General features: G+C 49.4%; 1 protein-coding gene across 7 annotated transcripts in view; it reads right to left on the bottom strand.

Annotated features, from left to right (window-relative positions):
- Positions 1-25,812, bottom strand: part of CUX1 (cut like homeobox 1) — a 350,755-nt gene that overhangs the window by 166,489 nt on the left and 158,454 nt on the right. For all 7 annotated transcript variants that reach the window (XM_027612898.2, XM_027612897.2, XM_027612896.2 and 4 more), the window contains exon 3: positions 20,937-20,984. In XM_027612898.2, the coding sequence (XP_027468699.1) occupies positions 20,937-20,984 (48 nt within the window). The remainder of the gene's footprint in view (positions 1-20,936; positions 20,985-25,812) is intronic.

A 25,812-nucleotide genomic window follows, 5' to 3' on the forward strand; every position in this document is an offset into this window, starting at 1 on the left:
CACTCACGGTGGGGGGGGAGGGGAGATGAGGCCGCAACTTTTGAGGGGCATGCTCCTGTCATAGGGTGACATTCCCTGGCAAAGCCCCTCACCCACCTGTAACTCGGAACATTAATGGGTTTGAGGCTTTGGAGGCTGTTACTCGAGTTTCCAATAGGACTCTCCTGTTTTCTGCAGAGGAAGGAAATGTGGGGAGAATGACTACAAGCGTGAATTTGAACTGGACGATGCTTTGCATAGGACAGAAAAAAGGACGGAACAGTGTGATGTTTACAGATGTATAAATCCTCCTTGACCACCAGCCTTGACCACCAATCAATCAAGAAGTCCTAATCGTTTGGCCTCAGAAATCGATTTCAGAATTATAATCTCTCCTTCCTTTGATGCTTTAGCCTTAATTGACATCCTCCCATTACCTCCAGCGCAGACCCTGTAGGCCAGTACCCAGGAGATCTCTGTAACTGCAGTTTCTCCTTACCTCGCCATCTGGGTCCTAACTAACACAGGAGGCTGCCTGGGAAGTATTCTGGGAGTGAGTGCGGGAAGGTTCTGGGCAGAGAAGGCTGCACGGACTCAGGGACTCCTTGGAACTCACGGCCGGATTCTGCGGCATTGGTTATTTTGCAGAATCGGAGTGGGGAAGGCAGTTTCCTATAATTAAGAGCTTCAAGGAGGCTTTTACTAGTTCCCATTTAGTCCAGTCTAAAAAGTGGGAAGCATGAGAGCCAAGCTCAGGCCTAGTTTAGGAAGAGCAAACTTCCTCGTCAGAACAAGAGAACCCTGGGGAGGTGGTGGCGGAGGTTGGGGGGGGTGGTTTGGGTTTGAAAATGAAATAACCAGGTGATGTGGGCTCTAAAATGGAGAAAATGAGACCTCTTCAAGGGCTTTTGGTGAGTATTACGAAGGAATGTGTCTATAACTCGGCTGAGCACCTGGGAGGCCCAGACACTCCGTAGCTGCTATCATTTGACAATGAATGTACTGCTTGTATACTGGTGAGCCCCGAACCTCCCCGAGGGTGGCCGTGGTCTGGGTGCCACAGTGTGGACTTTTTACTTAAGGATCACCCAAAAAAATATGAAACACACTGGTCTTGCTGCACACCCAGTGTAGTATATTCTGAAATGCAAAAGGCTCATCTTTCCAGGGAGCCGCCCAGGCCTCGCCAGGCACAGGTGGTAGGGAAGGCAGTGCCACACGGGGCGAAGGGCCTGGGTGCAGTGTCAGAAGAACAGGGTCTTGAGTCCCGGCTCCAGTACTAACATAGGTGCACTACCATGGCCACTGACTTAACCTCTGTGCCTCAGTTTCCTTGTCTGCAAAGTGGGGAGAATAAATCTTGGTTGCTGTGAATGGTGATGGAGCCCCGAGATTGGCAACACCACTTCTCAGACGGGGAAACTGACCAAGCCCAGAGCCGGGCCCCTAGAGAACCCCACCAAAGATAAAATGACACCCCAGCACGATGCCTGGGGCCGCACATTCAGTGGAAAGAATACGTGCTTGGAAGGAACAGAGACTCGGGTTTGAAGCCAGCCCTGGGGCATGCTTGCTGGATGATCTGGAGGTGGGTTCCTTAAACTACTGACACCTCGGTCTCTTCAACTGTCTAGGGAATAACTCCCCCCTTGCTGAACTGTGAAAATGAACCATGAGAATCTCCCACATCAAGTAGCCGGTACAGTCAGGAGGGTACAGAATTGAGTAAACATCAGAAACTTTTCTAGAAAAGATCCAAAGGCAGCATTCTCTTCCCAGTGCCCCACACACTGTCCTCCTCTGATTCAAGTCTTGGGGACAGAGAGACACTTAAACAACATCTAAGATACCACGGTGGCAACAGCCGGCTCATGAACAAGCCACTAGCCTGTGCCCTGGGAATGTACAAGCTGATGATTTAGAAATAAACACGGACCATTAACAGAATTTCCAAATCAATGTGCTCTGCCGGACTACAGGCTGGTAAGGACCAGCAAGAGCTGCAGGGATGAGAAGACTGGCCCTGTCTCACTCTGCATCTTTCAAGAGCAAAACATGATTCGCAGAGCCACACCGGAAGCCAACAGAGAATGACCAAAGATCCCATCCAAAACAGACACATACGTGGCCACGGCTTTGGAGTTCTAACTTTAAGTGAACACAACCACGTAAAAGGAAAGCATATATTTTCTAAAGCGAGATCACAGTGGCAAAAGCATGTTTGCTATGAGCCCCGTGGGAGACGCGAGAGGACCCCGGGGTGGAGGGAGCCCCTCTCCCAGCAGCCTGGTCACCCTTGGAGCAATGCGGAGGGAGAAGAGACAGGGAGCAGGTGTGGGAGCCCAGCTGCCACCACCAGCTTTCTTTCTCAAGGTCACATTCCATCATAACTTCCAACTCACACATGGAGTCCAGTGAGGAAGAATCACATCCATGATACTTCCCATCTCAGGGAACAGAACGAGACTAACTGGAAATCTCTACACGGCTCGAAGCAGGATGAACAAATCCCACAGGGCAGTTTTGGTTGGTTATGAAGCCAATGCAGTGTAGATGTGGGTAACAACACACAGCTGCTTCTTACATAAACCGGTGGACATATTCCTTAACTACCTGCCCCCTGCCTTGACCAAATGTCTAGGAGAAGAAAACTGGAGAGAAGTCCAGAGAAGATAGTGCCATGAAGGATGAGAGGGGAAATAAAGATGTGGGGCCACAGAGAAGAGATCTGTGGCAGAGGACAGCATGAGAAATATTGTAAAGACCGTGAAAACAGTAACTAGCATCTCTATTTTCCTTTACCGTTGGCCACACACGTCTGATGTGCCGGCTGTCACCGTGTATCTGAAGGGCTGCTGTGGGGAAGCAGGATTAGCGATCCTCTCTCTCCCCAGAGTGCAAAACCAGAACCAACAGGTAGAAGCTACAAGGCAGATAACAGCTTGCCAGTGGGAAAGCCTCCGCCAACGGCACAGGGCTTCAGAGGTGGGCCATGCGCGCCGCCTGAATGGCTTACTGGTTTGTTCATTCTTGCACTCAGTCAACAGAAGCATTTAAGGGGTGGCTAAAATGCGCCAGGCGATGTGCTACCCTATCCTCTGGGGCTGGAACCGACCCCCGTCCCCTCCAAGCCTCACAGGAAAATCACAGCGGGGCTATGGAGGAGGATGAATGTCTACCTGAGTCTTTTTTTTTCTTTTTCTTTTCTTATCTGAGGTTTCTGAAACACAGTTTTTTGTGAACAGATAATATATGTATACCGTGAAAAATGGGAGGTATAAAAACATATACGGTATTCAGCAAGATTGCATAATACAAGATCAATATGCAAAAATCAATTGTCTTTGTATACACTAGCCATAAACCATCTGAAAGTGAGAGTTTAAAACGTTCATGGATCGGGAGACTTAATATTGTTAAGATGGCAAAAGTCCCAAATCGATGTACAGATTCGGAGCAATGCCTGTCAGCATCTCAGCTGGCTTCACTGTGGAAACTGGCAAATTGATCCTTAAGATTTGTACTGAAATGCAACGGATCCAAAACAGCCAAACAATCTTGAAAAAGAAAAACAAAGGTGCGGGACTCACACTTACTAATTTCAAAACTTACCACAAAGCTACACGGAACAAGCATGTGTGGCATTGGCATTTGGACGGACATGCAGTTAGATCAGTGGAACAGAATTAAAAAGTCCAGAAGTAAACTCTCACATTCTAGTTAACTGAGTTTTAACACGAGTGAAAAGACAATTCAGTGGGGAATGAATTGTCTTTCAACAGACAAGGCAAGGGAAACTGAATATCCACGTGCCAAAGGATGAAGCTGGACCCCTACCTCACGCTGTATACAGAAATTAACTCAAAATGAACCAGAGAGCAAATGTAAGAGCTAAAACTAAAAACCCTTAAAAGGAAACACAATGGTAAATCTTTGTGACCTAAGATATAATACCAAAAGCACAAACAAAAGAAAAATTAACATACGCTTCAAAGGACACTGTCAAGAAAATTAAAAGAGAACCTATAGAATGGGAGATTTTTGCAGATCATGTATTTGATGAGGGATTAGTATACAGAATATATAAAGATCACTCAAAACTCAATAATAAAAAGACAAATAACTGAATTTAATAGACAAAACATCTGAATAGACATTTCTCTAGAAGATATACAGATGGCCAGTAAGCACACAGAATGATGCTCAACATCAGTAGTCATTAGGGAAATGCAAATCAAAGCCACAACGAGATACCACTTCATATCCACTAGGCTGTGGTGGTAAGTGTTAGGGAAGATGGAGAGAAACTGGAACCCTCATACACTCGTGATGGAAGCATAAAATGAGGCACTTTGGAAGACAGCTTGGCAATTCCTCAAAATGTTAAACACAGAGTTACTGTATTAGCTAGCAATTCCACTCCTAGGTACACATCTAAGAAAAATGAAAACGTGTATCTGTGCAAAAAAATTGTGTATGAATGATTGCAGCAGCTTTACTCACAAACGCCAAAAGGTGGGAGAAGCCCAGATGGCCATCAACTGACAATGGTAAATAAAATGTGGCATAGCTATACAGTGGATTATTATTCAGCCATAAAAAGGAATGAAGTGCTGATAAATGCTATGACATAGATACATTGTGAAAACATGAGGCCAGGTGAAAGAAGCCAGCCACAAAAGGCCACACCGGGTATGATTTCATTGATATGAAATGCTGAGAACGGTTAACCCTGTAGAGACAGAAAGGAAGTCAATGAGTGGTTGCTGGGGGCAGGGGGTGGGGAGGAGAATGGGGAGTGACTGAGAATGAGTACAGGGTTTCTTTTTCAGGTGATGAGAATATTCTGGAATCAGACAGCAGTGATGGTGGCACAACTCTGAGAATATACTAACAACCATCTAATTGTAAAAAGAAAACAGAAATAGAAACAAGAAAAAGTATAAGAATACCGTGAAAAGTATGTCTCCCTCTCATCCACGTCCACCTTCACCCAGCTGCCTGGCTGACAGGCAATGATTCTCTTAGGCATCTTACCAGAAATATATTATGCATTACAAGTGTCTGTACACACACACTGTCTTCCTTTTTTTAAAATGCAAATGACAGGAGCGGCACCTGCCTGGCGCAGTCAGTTGGGCATCTGACTCTCGGTTTCGGCTCGGGTCCTGAACCTGGGGTTGTGGGATCGAGCCCTGCATCGGGCTCTGCGCTCAGCGGGGAGTCTGCTTGGGATTCTCTCTCCTTCTGCCCTTCCTGCTTGTGATGGATCTCTCTTTCAAAATGAATGAATGAATGAATGCAAATGGGAGAATGTTACAGATACAGCTCTGCACCTCATGTTTTGCACACTTGGGTTAAGTTCTGAGGAGGATGATGAGCTTCCTTTGCGGTGGGAGGGCAGGGGCTGCGTGGGGACGGGGAGCCTGGGCAAAGATGGAGTGTGTGCTGCCTATCCAAGAGGTGTGGGGGCCTGCCGGGCCCGGAGCTCGAGCGGCTTGGAGGGAGGGCTGGGGGGGAGGGGCTAGGCTAGGGGACCGGCTTTATGCTGAGAAGTTGGGGATGTCAATCAGGATGTGACCCGAAGTCAAGGGATCACACTGGATGGGAAGGCAACTGGGGGTAGGGTGGCAGGGAGAAAAGGTGGAGGATGCTCTGTTGGGAAGGTGGGAGCCAAAGCGAGTGAGGTGAAGGAAGCAGAATTCCCAGGGTCTACTGGCAGATGCGGGTCCCCTCAGAGTTCCGGCCAGGGGGAATGGGGGCTGGCCATCTCCCCTGAGATGGGAGACACAGACAGGTGTGTGTTTGGGTGTTTGCGTGGAGGTAATAAGTCTTTGAGAAGTCACAGGGGAGCTGCCGGGAGGCCTGATGTTGAGAGAGGCCCAGGCCAGAGGCCAAGATTTGGGGCCATCAACCCCTAAATGGCCAGATGAGGTTAACTAGGGATGGGATGGGTGTGCAGTGAGGGCCCCAGAAGGCTGTGGCTGAATTCTGGGGGCGCAGCGGTATTTAGGAGATGGAGGAACTGGAGAATGCTATGATCAAGAACTAGATCTCGCATCTGTGGGGCAGATTTTCCATAAAACAGATGAGACACAGAGAAGCTGGAAGGACCCATTCAAGGCCACGCTGGTAAAAGATGACATCAGGAGTCAAATCCAGATGCGTCTGATTCCGAAATCTGTGGTTTGTCGGTTTGGTTTTCTCTGCAGCTCTAGGCCTCCTCCCCAGGAAGGAGCCGCCACAGGCCTGGGTAGGAGGGAACAGAGGACAGAAGCCAGGAGACAGCGTGAAGGAGGAAGTAGAGGCACAGGTGCCCAGCGTGAACACCCGTGAGTCCTCCTAGCCAGGCCTCCAGACCCCACGTGCCCGCAGCAGGATGCTACCACGCTCCTACGTCAGTGGCACGTGTCCACTACTTTTCAAGAAAACACCCACTGCAAGGTCGGCCCCGGGAGGATGCCAGGCCCTGGGTCTCCGGGTAAGACTTGTCCTCCCAAGTCCCTGGACTCCAGGCCTGAGGATGGAAGGGGCTTGAGTCCGGAGGTGGAGGAGCTCCCCGGAGAGCACGGCTCTGTCCCAGGTAGGTGCCGGGTCCTTCCCCCAATAGCCCCAGGAAAGAATCCTTTCCCTTGTGCATGCTGACCGTAAGCAGCCAGGTGTCCCTCTTGTTATGCTGGAGGGCAAAGCGTAAGTCTTACGGGTCTCCCCATCTTCTCCTACTTCGGAAGAAATTTCAAGACACTTCGCAAGCTTTCTAGAATAAGCACCGGCTTTAGAGTCAGATGGTGGCGTTCAAGTCTCAGCTCTAAGGCTGGCAAGCTATGTGGCTTCGAGCAAGTTACTTGACTTCTCTAGACCCACTTCCTCCTCTCTACAGAAATTATCATAAAACCTCTCAGGGCTGCGCTGTTGTGCAGATGAAATCAGATAATGTATGTGAAGCTTCTGGCACATCCCTGGAGCTGAGGAGATGTTCTCCTTCTTCTTCTTCCTCCTCTCTCCAAGGGCAGCACTCATAGTCGGCATGTTTTAGCAGAACCTGCTCTCCGGGTTAGTCTCCTTTCCCACTAGAGGGCTCAGCTAGTGCAAGCTAACAGGTGGGCCCCACCCGACTCTTACCCCATTCTTCTGCCACTTGGTCCTCACCAAGACAGGGCATGGGGCCCAGCAACAGCCCCAAACAGTGGCAGAACGAGAGGGTCCCAGGTGAGGAGGACAGCTGAGGGGGGGGGGTCACTGGCCCACCCGGCCAGGTTCCTTCTCCCTGGCTGGCAACTTGGAAGGTTCTGGAAGTTGTAGTTGGATGAAACGCTGGTCATGCCCCCTTCTGTGGCAGGGAGTGGAATGAATGCAAACACTTGGGTTCTAACCCACAAGCCTGTTCAGACCACTTGTGACCTTGAGGCTTGTCTGTGCAGGTGGCTACCAAGCGTGTGGCTGAAAGTCATGGCAGGGGTGGGTTCCTGCAGTCTGGGATCTGTGGCACCTGCTGGCTGGCATTTGGCTGGGCGTAACGAGGCTCCTGGGAGCCACAGATCCCAGGATAGGTGGGACCAAGAGACAGCGAGAGGGCAGGAGTCAAGAGCGTGGAGCTGGGGGCAGGGGCAGGGAGAGCACAGACCTCACCTCTGGGCACTCACCCTGCTCCTCAAGTTCATGGCCACCCCTCCATCCTGTCACTGTGGCTGGTGATAACGTTGCTAGCAGAGGGCGGTGGGTAAGGCTGTGGGAGATCATGGCAATGGGAACTTAGAGACGTAAAACGCTGTGCAAATAATTGCCAGCAAAGAGAGCAGGGGCGCAGTCTGAAGTAGACCAGGGGAGAGATGGAATGTGGGATATTCCATATGCGGGCAATAAACTCGGCTGGGCTCTTGGCTGTGATCAAACTGTGTCCCCGAGCTCCCTCCCAGGGCCATGCGCACACGTTCATGGGCCTCCTTCTGACCATCTGCTCCATGGTGTCAGTTTCACTTAAGGAGTTACTGCATTAAATTGATGGAACATGAGTAAAACCTAATTAACGTCCAGATTGAGTCTTTCCAAGGGAAGAGAGATCTGCAGAAAATAAAATATCCTAATAATTTAAATTCCACAGTAGTCAAATAAATACTATGTGACTATTACAACTATGAGACAAATACTACTTCTCGTCGTCATTCAAATCTATTTCCCCCAATCCTTCACATTCGTCATATGAGGGAAAAGAGGCACTGAGAGGTCAACAGACTTGGTGAAAGCCAAGGTCACTGGTAAGTCAGGCTTCAAACTGAGGCCTTATAACTCTGGGCCCTTATCTTCATATCACAACTGCCTCCTGGTCTTACATGATTCCCTGCAAAGTTCTGGGAGTGTAAGCAGATAGAACAGGGCCTTTTTTATGGACAGAAAATGCTTTTGATAGATACACTGGGGGTGTTAACTCTCCATCTTGCCATCCATCCATTTGCTCATGCACCCAAAACCCACCCACCCACCCACCCATCCATCCATCCATCCAACCATCCAAAGTTTACTGAGGGCCTGCTCTGTGCCCAGCACTGTGCCACATCAGGACCCAGATCCCACTCAACTATTAAGCACCATGAAAGCAGCATGTGAGTTAGTTACCTACAACTACAGACCACAGTCTAGTTCAGGTCCAGCCTGGCACACAGTAGGCGTTCAGTAAATACCAATGGAATGAAAGAATGAATGAGAAAACCCCATCTTCCAGAAACCTATGGTCTGGAAGGGAGCCAGCCTTATAGAGTGTGACCTGAGTCAGTGTGACCAAGGTCATATCCTGGCCTGAACAGCGTGGGGGAGTGACTAAGAGGGTGGCCTCTGCCAAGGTGACCCCCATTTGGCTGGCGACAAGACCACTCTGGTGGCTCCAGCAGCAGGGGTGCCCTGACACGGAGCCTGCTTCTCAAGGTGTCGAGGAGCCAAAGTGCAGGGGGCAAGTTCTGGGTCGCCTTTCGGGCACCTGCACAGGTCCCTTCAGTGCGCGGGACCTCGAATTCCTTTCCTGTGACCCTCCAGTCTCTAGAGGCTCCGGTGCTGAGCCAACTCTGCCAACACAGCTTTGGATTCACTTACTCTAGAACCCTCTGACTGCCCCTTCTCCATTCCAACTCAGTTCATTTCAGTTCACCCAACGCTCCCCGGGGACCCGCCGTCTGCCGGAAAACCCTCCGAGCCCTCCTTCGGGAGCAGGGTCTGCTGGCAAACCCTGCGGGAGCCCCTGACTTCGGGGGGCCTGTCTCAGGGCCTCCAGCAGAGGGAAATGAAAGTGGGGGAGGGCCCACCGCACGCGGGTCTGTGCTAAGAACATCCGAGGCCTCCGCCGCCGGTTACCAAGAGGATGTTAAAAATAATTATCCACTGAAAATATTAGATTTGCTCTGGATTGTTCATTACATACAATGGCTTAATAGGACTTTTATTGAATAGCTGCAGAGCTCTGGGCCGAAATCAATTTGCCATACACTCGGAATTTTGATGTATGCTGTTGACTTCCACAACACGGAGCAATTTGTAATAGCTTTGGCTCGCTGTTGTTTCCAAAGCTCCTGCTACATCACAAGCATTTATTTCTGACCACAAAATTACATTTATTCAACAGAAAGCAGCTCCAGGTCTTTAAGAGGTTAACTTCTGGAGGGCTTGGCAGCCGGCCAGCCCCCGGCAGAGGCGCGGCGCGGGTGCGGTGGCCCACGCGGTGGCGGCCGCGCCGGGCGGGCGGCCGTGATTAATGGGCCGCTGAGTGCGCCCCTTTCCACATGCACACGGCCCGCTCCCCTGCTTCCATAGATCACGGGCTTAGCCTCCACATATCTGACTGAAATTGAATTTGGCTTCTCTCTCAACCGTTCATTTCCTATGTGAGGCAAGGTTATATCCTTTTCTGCATGAGCAGAACCAAACCAGCTGCAGCTTCAGAGAGAATGTGTTTTCAATTAGGAAGCTGGCCTGAAACACTGAACCACAGTCCTGCCGCTCCCCTAATTGAGCCGTCATGGAGGGAGCCTCCAGGAAGACACCGTACAGCGCCGGGCCTTCGGATGGCACTGCAAGGTAATTAAAACACTTTCACGGTCACCACCACGGCCACTGCAAGGGCCACCACTGTCCCCTCACCCTCAGGTACCACACACGTGAAAAGGCCCGAGAGTCTGCAGGTGGCTGTGTGGGCTGAGAAACAAGTCCCCCCTTCCCCCTACCCCCCCAGGAAAGGGGTCAGGACAGCAGGTGAGGTTGAGGGTCCTTGTGAAGGCCAGTCTGCTCCACACTCACCTGTCAGGGACACTGGGTCCCGACTCACAGATGGCCCTGGTGCCCCTGCGAGGAGAAGCAGCCTTAGCTGTACTTGTGGGTCCCCAGGAACCTAGCAGGGGGCCTCGCACACAGCACCCGCTGAGCACTTAGTGACGGGGAAGGACATGAGAGGGTGACACATTCGGCAAAGGAGGTCTTGCTGAGCCAGCGCGGTAGGGCAAGGGAGAGGGTATGCAGTCGAAGAGAAGATGCGGGCCCTCCAAGGAAAGAGGGAGAAACTCGGGCTGAGATGGGTCTTCAAGGATGAAAATGATTCTTAAAGTGAGGAAGAGCAGAAGGTTCTAAAAACGGAGGCCATGACTTTAGGAGAGGGTCAGAGGCAGGAAACCACAAGGCATGTTCGGGGACAGGAAATGGACCAGTCTGGCCAGAGCAGAAGCCAAGGACTGAAAGCCTGGAAATACTTTTAAACCTCTATCGGGGAGGGCCCTACCTGCCCATGTCAGGTGCTCGCCTGGCCAGAGCCACAGAACTTGGCCTTGAGAGGAAGTGCCCGTGCAGGGAACCCAGCCCACTGGTTCCTACGAGCGGCTTCGCATGAGCATCGGGTGTGGACTTTGTCAAATTCCAGCTGCTTAGGCCCGGCCCTGGGCAGCTGAATTGGAACCTCACGGGGAGAAACCAGGGAGCAGAATTTCTGGGAACACGTGGGTGATTCTCAGGCAGCCCGTTGGTCCCTCCGAGGACCAGCTTGAGGAACCAGCAGTCTGGCCTAGCCCCCTCTGACACCATCCTGCCCATGACACTCAGTGCAGCACTGGTTGAGTGTAGGCATGACGGGGCCTTGAAGAAGAATGGGTACGAGCGGACCGCACTCCTGACAGGGTGGTCCTCTGCCCCTGTTTGAATACTCCCAGTGACAGGAAGCTCACTCCCTTAGATGAGCGCTCACTCCAATTCCGAGTGGCTCTAACTGCTGACAAAGGTCTTCTTCTGTTCTGCTGATGACAGTCAACCCAAGGATCCGTCCACTGAGTAATACTGTTCTTCAGAGCTATGGGGCTCCTTGCCGACTCTCCCACTCACTCACTCATCTTACAGAAGAGCAAAGCCAGGGGGAAAGAGGCCTGGGAGCTGCCCAAGGTCACAGGAGAGTGAGCGGCAGGGCCTGGGCCGGCTCCCAGGTCCTTCCAATTCCCTGTGACATGTTCTCTGGAGTAAAGTACTTGGACATTCTGGCTTTATTTAGACGTGGCCTTTAGATCTGAGCACTGAAGTACGTTACAGCGCAACCGACCCTGGCTACACGACATCCTCGGAACTCCCCACAACTTTTAACAAATTCACAGACTACTTACCCACCGTGAATCTGTTCCATGTCTCTGTTGATTAAAATCTGTCAAACAGCCCTGCAAGTGTGCATGGGGCCTCGGACTGCCCAGGCCTGCCTTCCTCCCTCATTCCCTCAGCCTTTCTTCTGGCGCCCGGTCACCTGTAGCGCTGTCCCCGCTCAGCCTGCCCCACCGGACGCTCCGTCACCAGCCTGGAGCCTGTCTGATTCCTCTCATCTCTCCGGTCTCAGTCCACACCCCCCCTCCCAGGAGAGGCCTCCCAGACCACAACGGTCTCAGAAGCAGCCACCCTGCTCCACCTGCTTTCCCGTCCGAATTCCTTCACAATGCGTGTCCCCGTGTGACATGACTCCGTCTTTATTACGTTTCCCTTCACCAGGACATAGGCTTCAAGGCAGCAGGGACTTGGCTGACTGTGTCCAGGGTTTTATCCTTAGCTGCTATTTGGCCCAGGGTTGTACGTAGTCAGAGGGTTTCACTGAATGAAGAACGAAACAGATAGCAGAGAGCAAAACCCAGCACTAGAGGTGATGTGGGTTTTCACGTGGTCTGCCTGCAGCTGAGTCTTGTTGGTGCATGGACCTTCAGTACAGAGGCAAGTTTGAAGTGATGATTTGGTCCCTCGTGTGGGCCAGGTGGCAGGTGACACAGGCAGGAAGCCATCTGCAGTTCACTGGGGGGCTCAGATCAGGCTGTAGCAAACTGTGTCTGCACGCGGTTATGGACATTTACGTCCACAGGGGTCAAGGCGTAGAGGGCAGCACCCACACAGGAAGGGCTGGTCAGAAGAGGAGCGGAGCCTAAGGAACATTCGCAAAAGCACTTTGCATAAGACGAACACCCACTGTCCTTATCAAAGACCGGTGAGGGTGACTATGATGATGGAGGGCAGAAGGCGTCACTTCCCCGTTCCCTGAGCAGTATCAGAGGCACCAACATGGGTCCTAGTCATGCCATGGTCGCCCGTGTGCCTCTGCGTAGGTCCTTTCCCTCTCTGGGCGTAAAGACCTCTTCCTTGTCTGTAAAACAAAGATACTGCTCCCCCCGCCCCATCCAATGGACACCTACCGCATGCACACTAGGGCCAGGCGGGGGGGGGGGGGGGTGGATACACAGAGGCCATAGAGACGTAGAAAGTCTAGAGAGAGTGCATGGACACAAACAAACCCACAAAGACAAGGAGAAAAGCACTCTGGCCGAAAGGAGAAGGTCCTCCAAGAGAAATAGGAAGAGGGCCTCGGTCAGAGACCTCTTGAGGGCCTCACAGCTGAAGTGAGCACCAAGAAGGGAGTAGGAGGGGGCTGGGCAGGGGGTGGGCCACAGCCAGGCCGGGGACCCCTGAAGGCGGAGGGCAGTAAGCAGGAAGGGACGTGCTCGTGCTGCTGGCTGACCCGCAGAGCCAAGGTGCAGGTGGACTGGGCAGGAGCTGGAACAGAGACACATGATGGCTTTGGACAGGCTGTGGGTGGTAGGGATGGGAAGATACGGGCAGATGAGGGCACTGGGAGGAAGGAAAGAGGAGAGTGGGGTGGACGGGAGGGAGAAGGTGTCCTAGATTTCCAGCTGAGACTGCCAAGTGGATTGCAGGGCCATTCCTGAGGAGGGAAAGGAGGCAGCAGGAGACCCCAGCAGGGACGGGAGCTGGAGATGGGACGGTTGTGGGCTCAGAGTCCTTTCCTGTGGATCACCTGAGCGGTAAGATGCAAGAGGCGGTCTCCTATGGGCCTGGAGCGTAAAGGAGACGGAGTTAGAGACAGACACCCGAGTTTAGAGCAGATGGGTCCCGGGAGATTATACCGCACAGAATGCCATCACTCAGAGCTCTGGACGCCAAGGAGCTGCCCAAGAAGACTGAAAATCAATAGCCGGAGAAGTGGACGGAAAACCTGGAGGACATACTATCGTGGGATGCCAAAAGAAGGGACCAATATCGAGAGGAGCTGTCAGGCAGGCTGAATGTCCCTGATTTGAGAGAGCCGAGGACTACAAGGGTCAAGGGAAAGGGGACAGATGCCAGACCGGGATGGGTTGAAGAGTAAAAGGCACACGTGGGAGTGGAGACAGCTCTCTGGAGGAGCCTGGCCCAGAGGGCTGGGCGATAAGGCAGGCGCTCGCCCACTCACTCTGTCTCAAGATGGAACCTACTAGTGCTTACAGAATGCACTTCAGAGCAGACAATGAAGACCCAGGACGGGGGTCCCTGCCAGGCGGTGGCACCTCAAAAGGCAAGAGAAGGGGCGCCTGGGTGGCTCAGTCATTGGGCATCTGCCTTTGGCTCAGGTCATGATCCCAGAGTCCTGGGATCGAGCCCTGCACCGGGAGCCTGCTTCTCCCCCTCCCACTCCCCCTGCTTGTGTTCCCTCTCTCGCTGTCTCTCTCTCTGTGTCAAATAAATAAATAAAAAATCTTAAAAAAAAAAAGGGCAAGAGAAGAAGGGGCAGCGACTTCCCAATGTGTTGAGGACGGGGCGGGGCGAGCTTATGTTCGGAAACACCCAGCACAGCACTTGGACTTGCTTCGCTTCCCACAAATGCCATTTTGGACACTCCCACCAATGTGCCTTCCCCCTCGGCCTTCCTAAGTGCACGGCCTCACTGGAAGTGTCTCCACTTGCCTGGAGGTTAAAATCTACCATACGTGAAATGCAAAGAGAGGGGAAAATATTTAGCTGCTCACATGCAAAAATACAATCCCATAGCTACTGCCTCATAAGCACAATTCTTTCTTGAAAAAAGTCATTCATGCTTATAAAAGAATACATAAAGTATAAAAAAAAAACCCAAAAACGAGCACCTGTGAGTAGGAACACTGCCATGACCTTTGAAACCTTCTTTGGGCCTAGCTATGTTAACCTGTATTCTGAATTCCCTACTTAACCTTTTCTTTATGGTTTTATTACGTAATAAAAATATACCCACACCCCTGAACGATGTCAGCTCAGGAGTGCCCGTTTTCACGTGTCATTCATTTTCTCCTGCTAGAACGCTCTTTGCCTATTCTTTCTACTGCTGATGGAAAACGGGTTGTTTCTGCTTGTTGACGAATTTCAAACACTCCTGCCCTGGCTTCCTGGGGCCCATGTTTCAGCTTATTTAGAATTTCTACTCAGGAGTGGAAGTGTGGGGTCAAGGTATATGTGCTTTGGGAGCTCTAGTATCTGATGCCAGAATGGTTTTCACAACAGTTACACAACTTACACTCCTATCTTGGGTTTTGGATTCTGGCCAACCTGGAAGATACAAGAAAGCGGTGTTTAACTTAGTTTAATTTGCATTTTCCTAATTATGAGGTTGGGCATCTTGTCATGTATTTATTGACCATTCTCCTATTGGGATATTTGTCTTTTTCTTATGAATAAGAAAAAGTAAAAGTAAAAAGTATCCTATTGGGGTATTTGTCTATTTCTTATAAATAAGAAAAAGTAGAAGTTTTTAATACTTTCTTAATACTAATCCTTTGTTGACTGCGTGTGTGGCAACCGTCTCCTCCTGATCTGTGACATGCGGCCAGGGATTCCCCCTGCCCTCCACAAGATCTGATTAGTCTGGCCCTAGGGAGCACCATTCACATCAGAGACATTTGGTCTTTATTGTGAAAAAGATTCAGATAGGTCTGGATGATCCAACAGATAAAGGGTCTTGAGACCTAAGGTGGAGCCTTTTCCTAATTTACACAAAGGTAAAACTGAGCCAGCAGTGCCCTAGGCTTAGTCTGCCACCTTCTGTAGATTGTCTTTCCCTAATTAATAAATAGATAAGTAAATAAAGCTTTTACTTAAAACTTCTGGTTAAAATGTAACAATTTCTTCTTTTATGGTTTCCAAGAAATCCTACCCATCACAAAGTCATCATATTCTATATTTTCTTCTATAAGGTTTACAGTTTTGCCTTAAGTCTTCACCTGTAATTTGTGTTTGCATATGGTGTGAGGTATGGATCCAATCTCAGTTAATTCCATAAGGATAACCAATTGTCAGGGGACCATTTACTGAAAAATCCGTCCTTTGCTCACCGATCTATAGTCCTGTCTTTGCAACACTCGTGGCTGCTATATATGCACGTGTCAGTTCCCGATTTCTTTATTCTGTCCCATCATTGGTGTTTATCTATCCCTGTGCCAATCACTGTAGCTTTCATTCTCTGGCAGGGCAAACCCTCCACCTTGTTCTTATTTAATGCTACCTTCACCATTACTGACCACTTTGCTCTCACTTACCACTTCTGGAATCAGTTTTTAAAGTTTTGTGAAAAATTCTGTTGGAATTCCAATTTGGATTGGAATTCCAATGACTCCCTCTAATCAATTTGGGGGAAACTGATTATCGTTAATAATAGTGGGCATTTCTATCCTTGCCTACCTTCTGTCCATCTATTTAAGTCCCCCTTACTATCCTTCAGTATACATGATCTACTTTTCTCCAGAAAGAGTTCCTATGCATTATTATACTAATTTCTAGGTATTCTTTATTTTTTTGTTGCTAATTCTAGTTGTATCCTTTTCAGTTTTTTGTCAATGCAGAAGTATGCATATTGATTTTGTATCTAGCAACCTTGTTAAATACTTGAGGCTCGTTTGAAAAACGATAGTTTTGTTTCTTCTGCACTTGATCTTAGCCAAAAGGCGGAGAAGCAGATAGTTTTGTTTCTTCTGTAATAATACTTGATCTCTTTCTTGTCTTCCATGCTAGCTGAGACCTGCAGTACAACGTCAAGTAAAAGCAGCAAAAGTACACATTCTTGCCTTGCTCCTGATTTAAGGGAATATTTTTGATTATCACTGAGTATAATGATTGATGTAAATTTTTGGTAAATACTTTTCCCCAGGTTAAAGACGTTCCCCTCTACATCACGTGGCTGGTAGGTTGGGGTTTTTTTTTTTCAAATCATGAATGGATGCTGAATTTTTCTATCAGATTCTTCTCTATTAAGATAATTTCTCCCTTTAATCTGCTAATGATATTAATGTGCATTAACAAATTTTTCTGTTAAACCAAACAGCATTCTTGAGATACACGGAGCTTCATGGATTCCATTTACTAACACCCCTTTAGGGACTTCTGCATATCTATTCACAAATATGACTGACTTGGAATTTTCTTTTCTTATGCTACTCTTGTCTGGTTTTGGTATCAAGGTTACACTAGCTTCACAAAAGGAGGTAGGAAGTGTTCTTTCTTTTTCTATTTTCTAAAGGAGTCTGCAAAAGAGCAGAACTTGTCTGTTTCATGAATGATTGACAGGACTCTCTGGAAAACCGTTCCTACCTGATGGAAACATTTCCGTAATAGTTACAAGGCTAACTCAGCGTTTCCACTTGTTCTTTAATCAGCTTTGGTGCATTCTAGTATTCCAGAAATGTGTCCATTTTGCCTAGGTTTTAAAATTTATTGGCATGAAATTGATCGTAATATTCCCTTACTATCTTTTTAATCTCTGCTGTGGCTGCAAAGTTACCCTGTTTCCAGTATTAACCTTTTCTTTCCTGATTAGGAAGTCTCTTCAAAGAACCAATGTGGTAGTCTCTTCAAAGAACCAATTTCTGGGCTGTTTGTCTTTTGGGTCTTTTTTTTTTTTTAATTCTTATATATTTTTATTATTATTCATATTTATTATTTCCTTCTCCCTGTTCTCTTTGAGCTTATTCTGTTGTACTTCTCTAATGTTTTAAGCTGATGCTCATAGGTTTTCAGGCTTTCATTTCCTCCCTGATAGAAGCATCTGAGTTATTTCTTAAGAGGATTTTCCTCTCTGAGAACACTTGGCTTAAGCATCCAGCTCCCCTACAGCCAAGAGGAGGAGGGCCCAAGCCAACTCCTTCCCCTCCTCAACTTTTATACCAGGACCCTCGTCAGGGAGAGAAGCAAGGACGGGAAGAGACTGTTTCCAAGACCGAGCACTTTCCTAGAGAGTGTGTCACTTCACTGAAGGGACTGTCTGAATTACTGGACTAAAATAAGTCTTCAATTGGATTGACCATTGAGGTTAACCCCTTCTCCCTGCACTCATCGGTTGGCCGGGCTTGTGAAACAGGGCAAACTTAGGTATGGTAATCAATCAATCACTCAATCACATTTCAGTGTGGGCTAAATTTGATGACTTGGCTATAATGATCCTGAGTGACCGATGTGATTACAGTATTCCCGGCTGTTCAATCAAGGACAACAAATATAGTTACTCACTAGTTTCTTTTAAAGCTATTTCCCAAGCAGACGTTCTGACGTCCCTTTCTCCTTATTAACACAGCACAATCTGAAGAAAGGATGGAGGCAAAATGTTTTACAAACCATCTCCGGAGGCACCTCACTGTTGAATCATTTATTCCCTAGCCATTTCTGAGAGCCTTAAAACTTTCTAGTTCCTGCCATGGTTGCCTTCACACACCTTACAGGCTAAAGGGGAAGAGAGACAAAGGGACGGGCAGCTCCCAGGCCTGATGCATCACAAGCCGCATGGGTGTAATGGGGGCACACGGGAGAGGGGACCCAGCCTATCATTTGGGGCTCAGGGAAGACCTTCCTTGAGGAAGTGGCGTCCAAGCCGAAGGGAGCCCAGCAAAGAAGTGGTTCAGCCCGTGCCAAGGCCTGGAGGCTGGCGAGCATGCCCAACGCACCAGGGCCTGGCAGAAATTCAGAACGGCGTGTATCCAGTGATGGGTGGAAAGGAGTGAGAGGCGTCTAGAAAGGGAGGCAGCGGGTCTCACCAGCCACAGGAAGGAAGGTGTCTGGGTTTGCCCCTGAGAACCAGAAGAAAACACTGAAGGGCGTGAGTGGTACCCTGGCTGGACTAACGTTTCCCATGACGGTACAACACACTACAAATATACCCTCTCGCAGGAACTCTGAAGTCCTATGTGAATTTCTCGCTGTCTGAAAACTGCATCTTGTTCTCGGTTTTGTTTTTTCTTTTCGGGACCTCAAATAGTGAAGTAATCTATACAAACTGCAAGGCAAAGAACATGTTTTCACAACACCATACGTTGTTCCGGGGGGAATGCAAGCACTTTGGGATAAACTCAAAGAATATATCCAATAAATACAATCGCATTCAGCAGGCACTAACGAAGGATACAAGAGTAATCCTCTGATTAAAGAAGGCAGCATTTTAGAAAAACAAGCTGAATGGGTCCTGCCCCATCGAAGCACCGAGACACGCTGGCTTCTGACCTTACTCATCAGAAAACCGACCCTGTCATGTGGTCCCCCTCTGCTATGAACGTTCCTTCTTCAGAAACAAGCAGGAGTTAGCCCTTTCTACTCAAATTAGCTTACTAGAAAACACAAATTATTTAATGTAAACATAGCAATTAGCAACGATTTAAATATTAGCAGTGCTATAAAAATATTTATTTTTCAAATCGCCTTTAAAAAAAAAAGGCAAATAAGAAAACTGGAATGTCTCTCGGGCATTTCAAATTTAATATATCTGGAAGCACACTCACTACCCCATTCAGAATGTGGGGTAATCTATATTATAAGTGGGTTACATTCTTAAAAGTGAGAGGTGTGAAGACAGAGTTTTATACTGAAGGAGAAATATACATGGAATATATTTTGTGTGTGGGGGGGTGGGTGTATATAAACATATATACGGCCATCCCTGAAGTACAACACGTGAACTTGATTGAACCCCAGTTCAGGGGCAGGGCAGTTATAAAAGACATTCTGGGAGTAACTGGGGAAGATTGATCTGGGACCAAATATTAGCTACCACGGAATGAGTGTTGCTTTCCCAGGTGCGATACTCGGGCTTATGTGGCAATATTGGGGAACAACCTGACTTTCCGGAGACGTATGTGTGCATGTGTTTAGGGGTACAGAGCCGGGCTATCTGCAACTTACTTTCAAATGCTGAGCAAAAGGGCAGCGGGAGCAAATGTGGTGAAATACTAGTGAGCGGTGAGTCTGGGTAAAGGGTGTTCATGTGCTCGTTATACTAGTTCTTTCTCCTTTTATGCAGATTGGAAATTTTTCAATCAGAACAAAAAACAAGCAAACAACCCAAGCCAGCACACTGAGCTATTTCAGTGGCAGAAACCCTAAGCCACTGGGCCTCACGAAAGCTGCTGAACGGGTCAAAGAAGAGATCGGATCAATGCGGGCAGGTGTAAGGTGACAGTCTCACTCAGAAAACCAGAGTGTGGAGACGCATTTGTGAGGAAAGGCAATTCGTGTCCATCCAGACCTGGGATAGTGATATCCCCCGAGCCTCCTGGGGCTGAGCACAGGAGGGCTTCCTGTGACAGGAGATGGTTAACAGAAGAGCCTCTGTGGCGTCCCTTCCGAAACCCGCAGTGGTGCCAGCATCCCTGCTCCTTCCTGCATGGCGCCCTCGCCCTCTGCTGCCACCTGCTCACTGAAGAATGTGCCAGAGGGCGGCCCCGACCTCTGCCTCTGGAGCTCTGGGCCCAGGACGCCGGTGTCCTTCCCTCGTGTCCCAGAAGTCAACTGGCTCGGCCCACCACCTCCCGCCCCTCCTGAACCTGCCATCTCACTTCCCCATGTGCTCTGGGCATCAGGAAGGTGCAAGAAAATATTCTCAAGATGCTCCCGATTCGGGTTCTTCTGAGGGCTTTGAAAAAGTCTTGATCCCGCTTCCTCAGTATCATGACCGCTGCCATCGTTCCAACAGGGGAAGCTAAGAGCCAGGAACGGCTAACTCCACAACAGTGACAAAATGTCTGGTTTTCTAAAGTTCACCCAGTCTCCACAAAGGGCTGAGAAGGAGCTGGAGTGTCACCCACCTCAACGGCTCACATCTCTGAGGGCTGCCCGCCATCTTGCCAGATGGCGCGGTCCTTCTCTGGAAGGACCCAGGAGAAAGCTTTTCCTTACACTGAGCCCAAACTTACTCCTTGTGGCTGCCCATTCTTTGTTTCAAGCCTCAAGCCAGTGAAATCCTTCTTTCCCCAGTAGCTGTGCATGAAAGCACCAGATTGCCCCACTCCATCCTTCCCACACAGGAGGCCTCCTGGTGGCCGCGGTCCCCAGGCTAACTGAGGGAGCCAGTGAGCCTGAGGAAGTCCGTGGGCTCCTGAAGGCTCCAGTGTGGACACACTCAGTCCACTGTGGGAAGCACAAGCATGCGGGCTGCTCTGCCCCGGAATCTACCACATCCTCTTACATCTCAGCTGCAGCTTCACTTTCCATATGGGCTTTAACTGAGGACCCAGTGGAAACATCACACCAGGAAGCACAAAATCCACATGACACTGAGTTAGTGCAGCTGGGAAGGCTCCATCTGGGCAAGCACCTTCTGTCAATGGCATTTATTTAATGAGAATAAAAAGCAAACGCAATGAACTATGAAGGGTAGCTCAGGATATAAAATAAATATAAATGCTTACCTCCCCCTGGAAGCTCTTCAGCAGTGGCGCTACCTGCTTGCGCAAATCCTGGAGCAAGAGGGGTGGGTCAGGAAACAGCCATTGCAGAAGGAAAGAGAAGGGAAACATTCGTTAAGGCCTCCTAAAAACAGCTTTGAATTCAGTGATGATTATCATTAGATAAAGCAATCCCGGTACCTACCCTGTCCGTTTCCTTCATTCGTACAACATAAATCATGCCAACTGGCGCTCCGTAATTTAAATGAACTTACTTGGGAATACCACTAGATTCTCTTTCCTCCCAAGTCCTGGCATCCACACCTCATTCTGAATGTGCTATGGACTCGAGTGTTGGCTGGTGTCAGTCTGAGATAAGCTGCTTAGTATAAAATAGGATATTATATTGTACATTTGACTTGTTTGTATCTGAAAAGGATCTGGGGCCCCCATCCTGCATTTTAGCTGTTTCTTTTAAGCACTGTTACTGGGGGATGCATCTGTTTTGAATCGGTGTCTGATACGGTCGGTGGAAATTTCATCCCAAGCCACCAGTACCCCTTTCATAACAATGGAACACCCCAGAGGGAAGTCTGTATGATCTCCTTGAGAATATTTTCTTTCAAATGAAGTAAGTGACTAATGCACAACATAGTGATTATAGTCAATAATACTGTATTATAAACTTCAAAGCTGCGGAGAGATGAGATCTTAACTGTGCTCAACACAAAAAAGAAATGACAATTATGTAATGTGATAAAGGTGTTAGCTAACACTACTCCAGCAGCAATATTGCAACATGGAAAAGTACCAAACCAACCCATGGTACACCTCCACCTTATACAACGTCACATGTCAACGGTATCTCAATGGAAAAAAAAAAATGAAGTAACTGAGAATATGCTTCAAAGACTTTGAAATATACTCAACGCAACTTCTCCTTCATCGAGACATGGGGCAAATGAGGTATTTACTGAACATGATCTATATGCCATATCAAATTTAATAAGTCTGGGCCAAGGCCAGGCATCTGCCTATTTTCAAGCTCCAAGGCTGATGCACACGCCAACTGATGAGTACTGGCAAACACTGGACATGGGCCAATCAACCCATAACACAGGAAGGAGGTAAAGTATTATTTCAGGATAAGAGCCCAGGTGCTATGGGGAGAGCACAGAGGAAGGATAAATTCAGATGAAGGAGGCAAGGAGCGGTTTCACAGAGGAAGTGGCATCTAGGCTGAGAAGGCAGGCGGGATCCTTGCAGGCCAGTTCTCAAAATGCCCACCTGTGCGCACGCCACCTCTAACCAACCATCAAATACACAGATGCTACTGGGCAAATGAAGAGTCTGGACTTCCGTCTCCAGCTCCTGGGTCAGAACCTGGTCCATTAGATGGAAGGCAGTGGGCAGAGCCCTGATTCCGAATTCTGGCCCAGCCACTCGCTCTCTGTGGGAGCTCAGGATGCCAGTCTACCTCCAAAAACTCCGTTTCCCCTCCCCAACGTGCTCCAGAGTAACTGTGTCTTCCCTGAAACACAATCAACAGGGATAGCACTGCTCCTGGCACACAGTAAGTACTTAATAATATGAACCACTTTCACTACTATGAGTAACATCATAGTTACCATTTGGGGAAAAGCGTTCTAGAAAATTTAGAGTTACCCTAAATCCATGTGAGTGCACAGAAGACAGTCTTCTCTGGCACCAGGCCTTTTCAAGCCTCACTTGAGGGTGGATGAAGAGGGAACCCCCACACCCCAGAAGGGGTGAGGGATGATCCCTCGGCCTCTCTCGCTCTGGGATGCTGTGATTCTCTAAGTAGGCCCGGCCCTGGGCCTGCTCAGTGCCCCCGAGGTGAGCCATCCTCATCAGCTGTGTGTACACAGGGGCACGTGTGGTACCTGCTCGCTCTTTTGCTGACTGATGGACAGCATTCTGTGCTCCTTTAGCCAAGCACCTAACCCAAAGGCCCTTCTTCCATCCCAAGCTCGGAAACCAGCTCGCTCCCTCACCGAGCTGAGCAGTGTTAGGAAGAACGGCTCGTGGTGTTTCCTGCTCCTGGGTCCTTTGTGGTTTTCCTCTGGACCAGGGCCCTTAACCATTTTGGGTCGTGAAACCTTCTGAGAATCTGAGGAAAGCTACTGACTCTTCCTCTGGGCTGCAACTCTGCAAATGATCTCGCTGTCGCCTTCCTGAAGACTACCAACACGACCCAGGTTAGGACGCAGGTTAAGACCTCTTGTTCCGGCCTGTGCTGTCCACTATATAGCCACCAGCTAGTTATACTTAAACATAACTTAATTAAACTGAATTTAAAAATTCAGTTCCTTCCGTCATAGAAGCCATGTTTCAAGTACTCAGCAGCCACATGAGGCTGGCGGCTACCAGACCAGACGGCACAGATCCGGGGCTCCCCCTCACTGCAGTGATCCATCTATCAGACGGGGCTGTACCGTCTGTAAGCTCTCTGCCAAACACAGCTAACCCATATTGTTTTGTACTGTGACCCTGTACAAGTGCTTGATCAAGAAATATTATCATTTCCCTTTTAATGATACATTTTCCTATAGGTTGCATTCCTAAGGGTGATACCATTATTTCCCCCGAGAAGGCAGTGCTTTTGTTCCTCTGCCCCATCCCTTTCTATGTTCTTAGACCAAGTTCAATGACAAAGCTGTCAGAGTCTTTACCAGCCTCTTCCTAAATAAATAAGGCCATCTGTGGTAGACAGCCCCCAAAGATGCCCATGTTCTAATTCCTGGGACCTGGGGCTCTATTAGGTTAGGGACTCAGCAGCTGTGAGTAAGTTAGGGACTCTGAGTTGCGGAGATGCGCCTGGATGGCCCAAGGGGGCCGGAGGCAGGAAGGAGGGCAAGAACACTCCTTCAGCCCGAGTTCTTCTCCGGAGGACAGAGGAAACAATGTACACCAAATAAGTGGGGAACCAGGGATGAAAAGGGTGAAGAATGAGGAGGATCACCGTCAGATCCCAGCCAAGGTCAGTGGTAAAAGCCCATGTTGTAACCACAAGAAATGAGCCACACTCCTTTGTCAGAAACCTGGGACCACAGGTTACGACGCGGGAAGTCTAACGTGAACAGCCCACTGTGTGTTGGGGACAGGGTGATACGGAGGGCAGGGTGGCAGTAGAGAGAGTCTGGGGACTTTGGGGGGGGGGGGACCAGGCTGGTCCCCTGCCCTCCTCCTCCCTCCCCGGGGCAAGGACAGACAGGCAGGATGAGCGCACCGCACTGCTCTGGTCACAAACTGCAAACACAGGATGATGGATGGGAGTTCGCCTGTTGTTTGTTTTCCAAAAAGGCTGACTTTGAGGAAGGCGACTGGTTAATGAGGTGTGGCTGGATTCTCCAGTCTTCTCGCCAAGCAGCCTGGTGCTAGGGTTTGCATCCTAGTGGGTAAAGAAGAGCTGGCGAACATTCATGAAGCAGTGCTGGCCCAGTCTGTGGCACGCAAGCCCGGCTTCCACAGATGTGCTGCAAATCTTCCTGTCAAGAGGCCACAAACCGGGGCGCCCGAGTGGCTCAGTCGGTTAAGCTTCCGACTCTGGATTTTGGCTCAGATCATGATCGCAGGGTCATGAGATCGAGCCCCGTGCGGGGCTCTACCCTCAGCGGGGAGTCTGCCTGAGGATTCTCTTTCTCCCTCTGCCCCCTGTTCTCTCTAATAAATAAATAAATAAATCTTAAAAAAAAAAAAAAGAGGCCATAAACCCATGTTCATTCACTACATAAAAATAAGATGTGAACAGTTTGAGGACGGTAACTTCAATGTGATACTTGTCCAACAACCATCCCGGCCCTGGGCTTCGGGACGGCCCCTCGCTTTCCAGGGAGCTATGGCTGAGCACCTGCCCCACCCACACGTGGTCTGCAGGCCTGCCTCGCTGGGTCTGACAGCTGGTGGCACCTGATGGCCCTTGAGCTCTGGAGAGGGGACTCCTAAGGCTTTCCATGTATCCAGATCTGGCTGCTGAGAGCTGGAAGCCAGGCCCCCCAATGTCACAGGACGTGTTTCCTGTTGCTTCTCACTGTGAGTCTATGAAGGCAGCTGTGATTGTAAGAGTGCATCCTCTTCTTTCCAGACTGGGGGCTGCCTGAAGGCAGGGAGTGGGTTTAAGCCCCCCCCCCTCAGCCCCCCAGCTGGCATTGCTGGCATCCAGTGCCGGGCTGGACAATATTTTGCTGAGGAAATCTAGGCATGAGAGGCTTTAAACCTCACATGGGTCAGTCATTCCTTTCTCCAGAGGGTCAGTCCCGCCACATGCAGGATGGGGGCAGGGCTGTAGGTGTGGCCTGCGCCCCCCCCCCCCCCCCCCCCGTTACCGGGCGCCCTCTGTGGCCCACGGCCTGGTTGGCACCAACACAAGGTTGCTCCCGAGAGACTGAATACGATGTTGGGCTACATTTACAGGAGCACTCATCTCAGTCCCCTGTGTGTCTGGAACGGGGCCTGGCACACAGAGGGACCTCAGAAGACACGGAGTGGGTGCATGAGTAAGAGGAAGAAAAGTGGCTGAACAATCCCTCAGAGTGCATCAAGACCTGGCCGTGCGAGAGGGTGCCTGCATCAGGGCCAAAAACCAGGCGCCGACCACCGACGTAACTTGAAATTTCCCACAGTTACACTGACAAAGCAAAAAGAAACAGATGAAATGAATCCATCCAAAATATTTTCATCTCCCATATAATCAATATAAAAATGATTTTATTTTTATTATTTATTTAATTGACAAAAAACAATACTTCTTTTTTGGTGTTAAAGCCTCTGAAATCTGCATTTTACGCCTTGGCACATCTCACTTTGGACCGGCCCCATGTCAAGTGCTCCCCCCACCAAGCCCCCGTCACCCCACCATCTCATGGAGCAGCTCAGGGCT

This window comes from Zalophus californianus, chromosome 10 (genome assembly GCF_009762305.2).
Source record: "Zalophus californianus isolate mZalCal1 chromosome 10, mZalCal1.pri.v2, whole genome shotgun sequence".
In the NCBI taxonomy this organism is placed as follows: Eukaryota; Metazoa; Chordata; class Mammalia; order Carnivora; family Otariidae; genus Zalophus; species Zalophus californianus.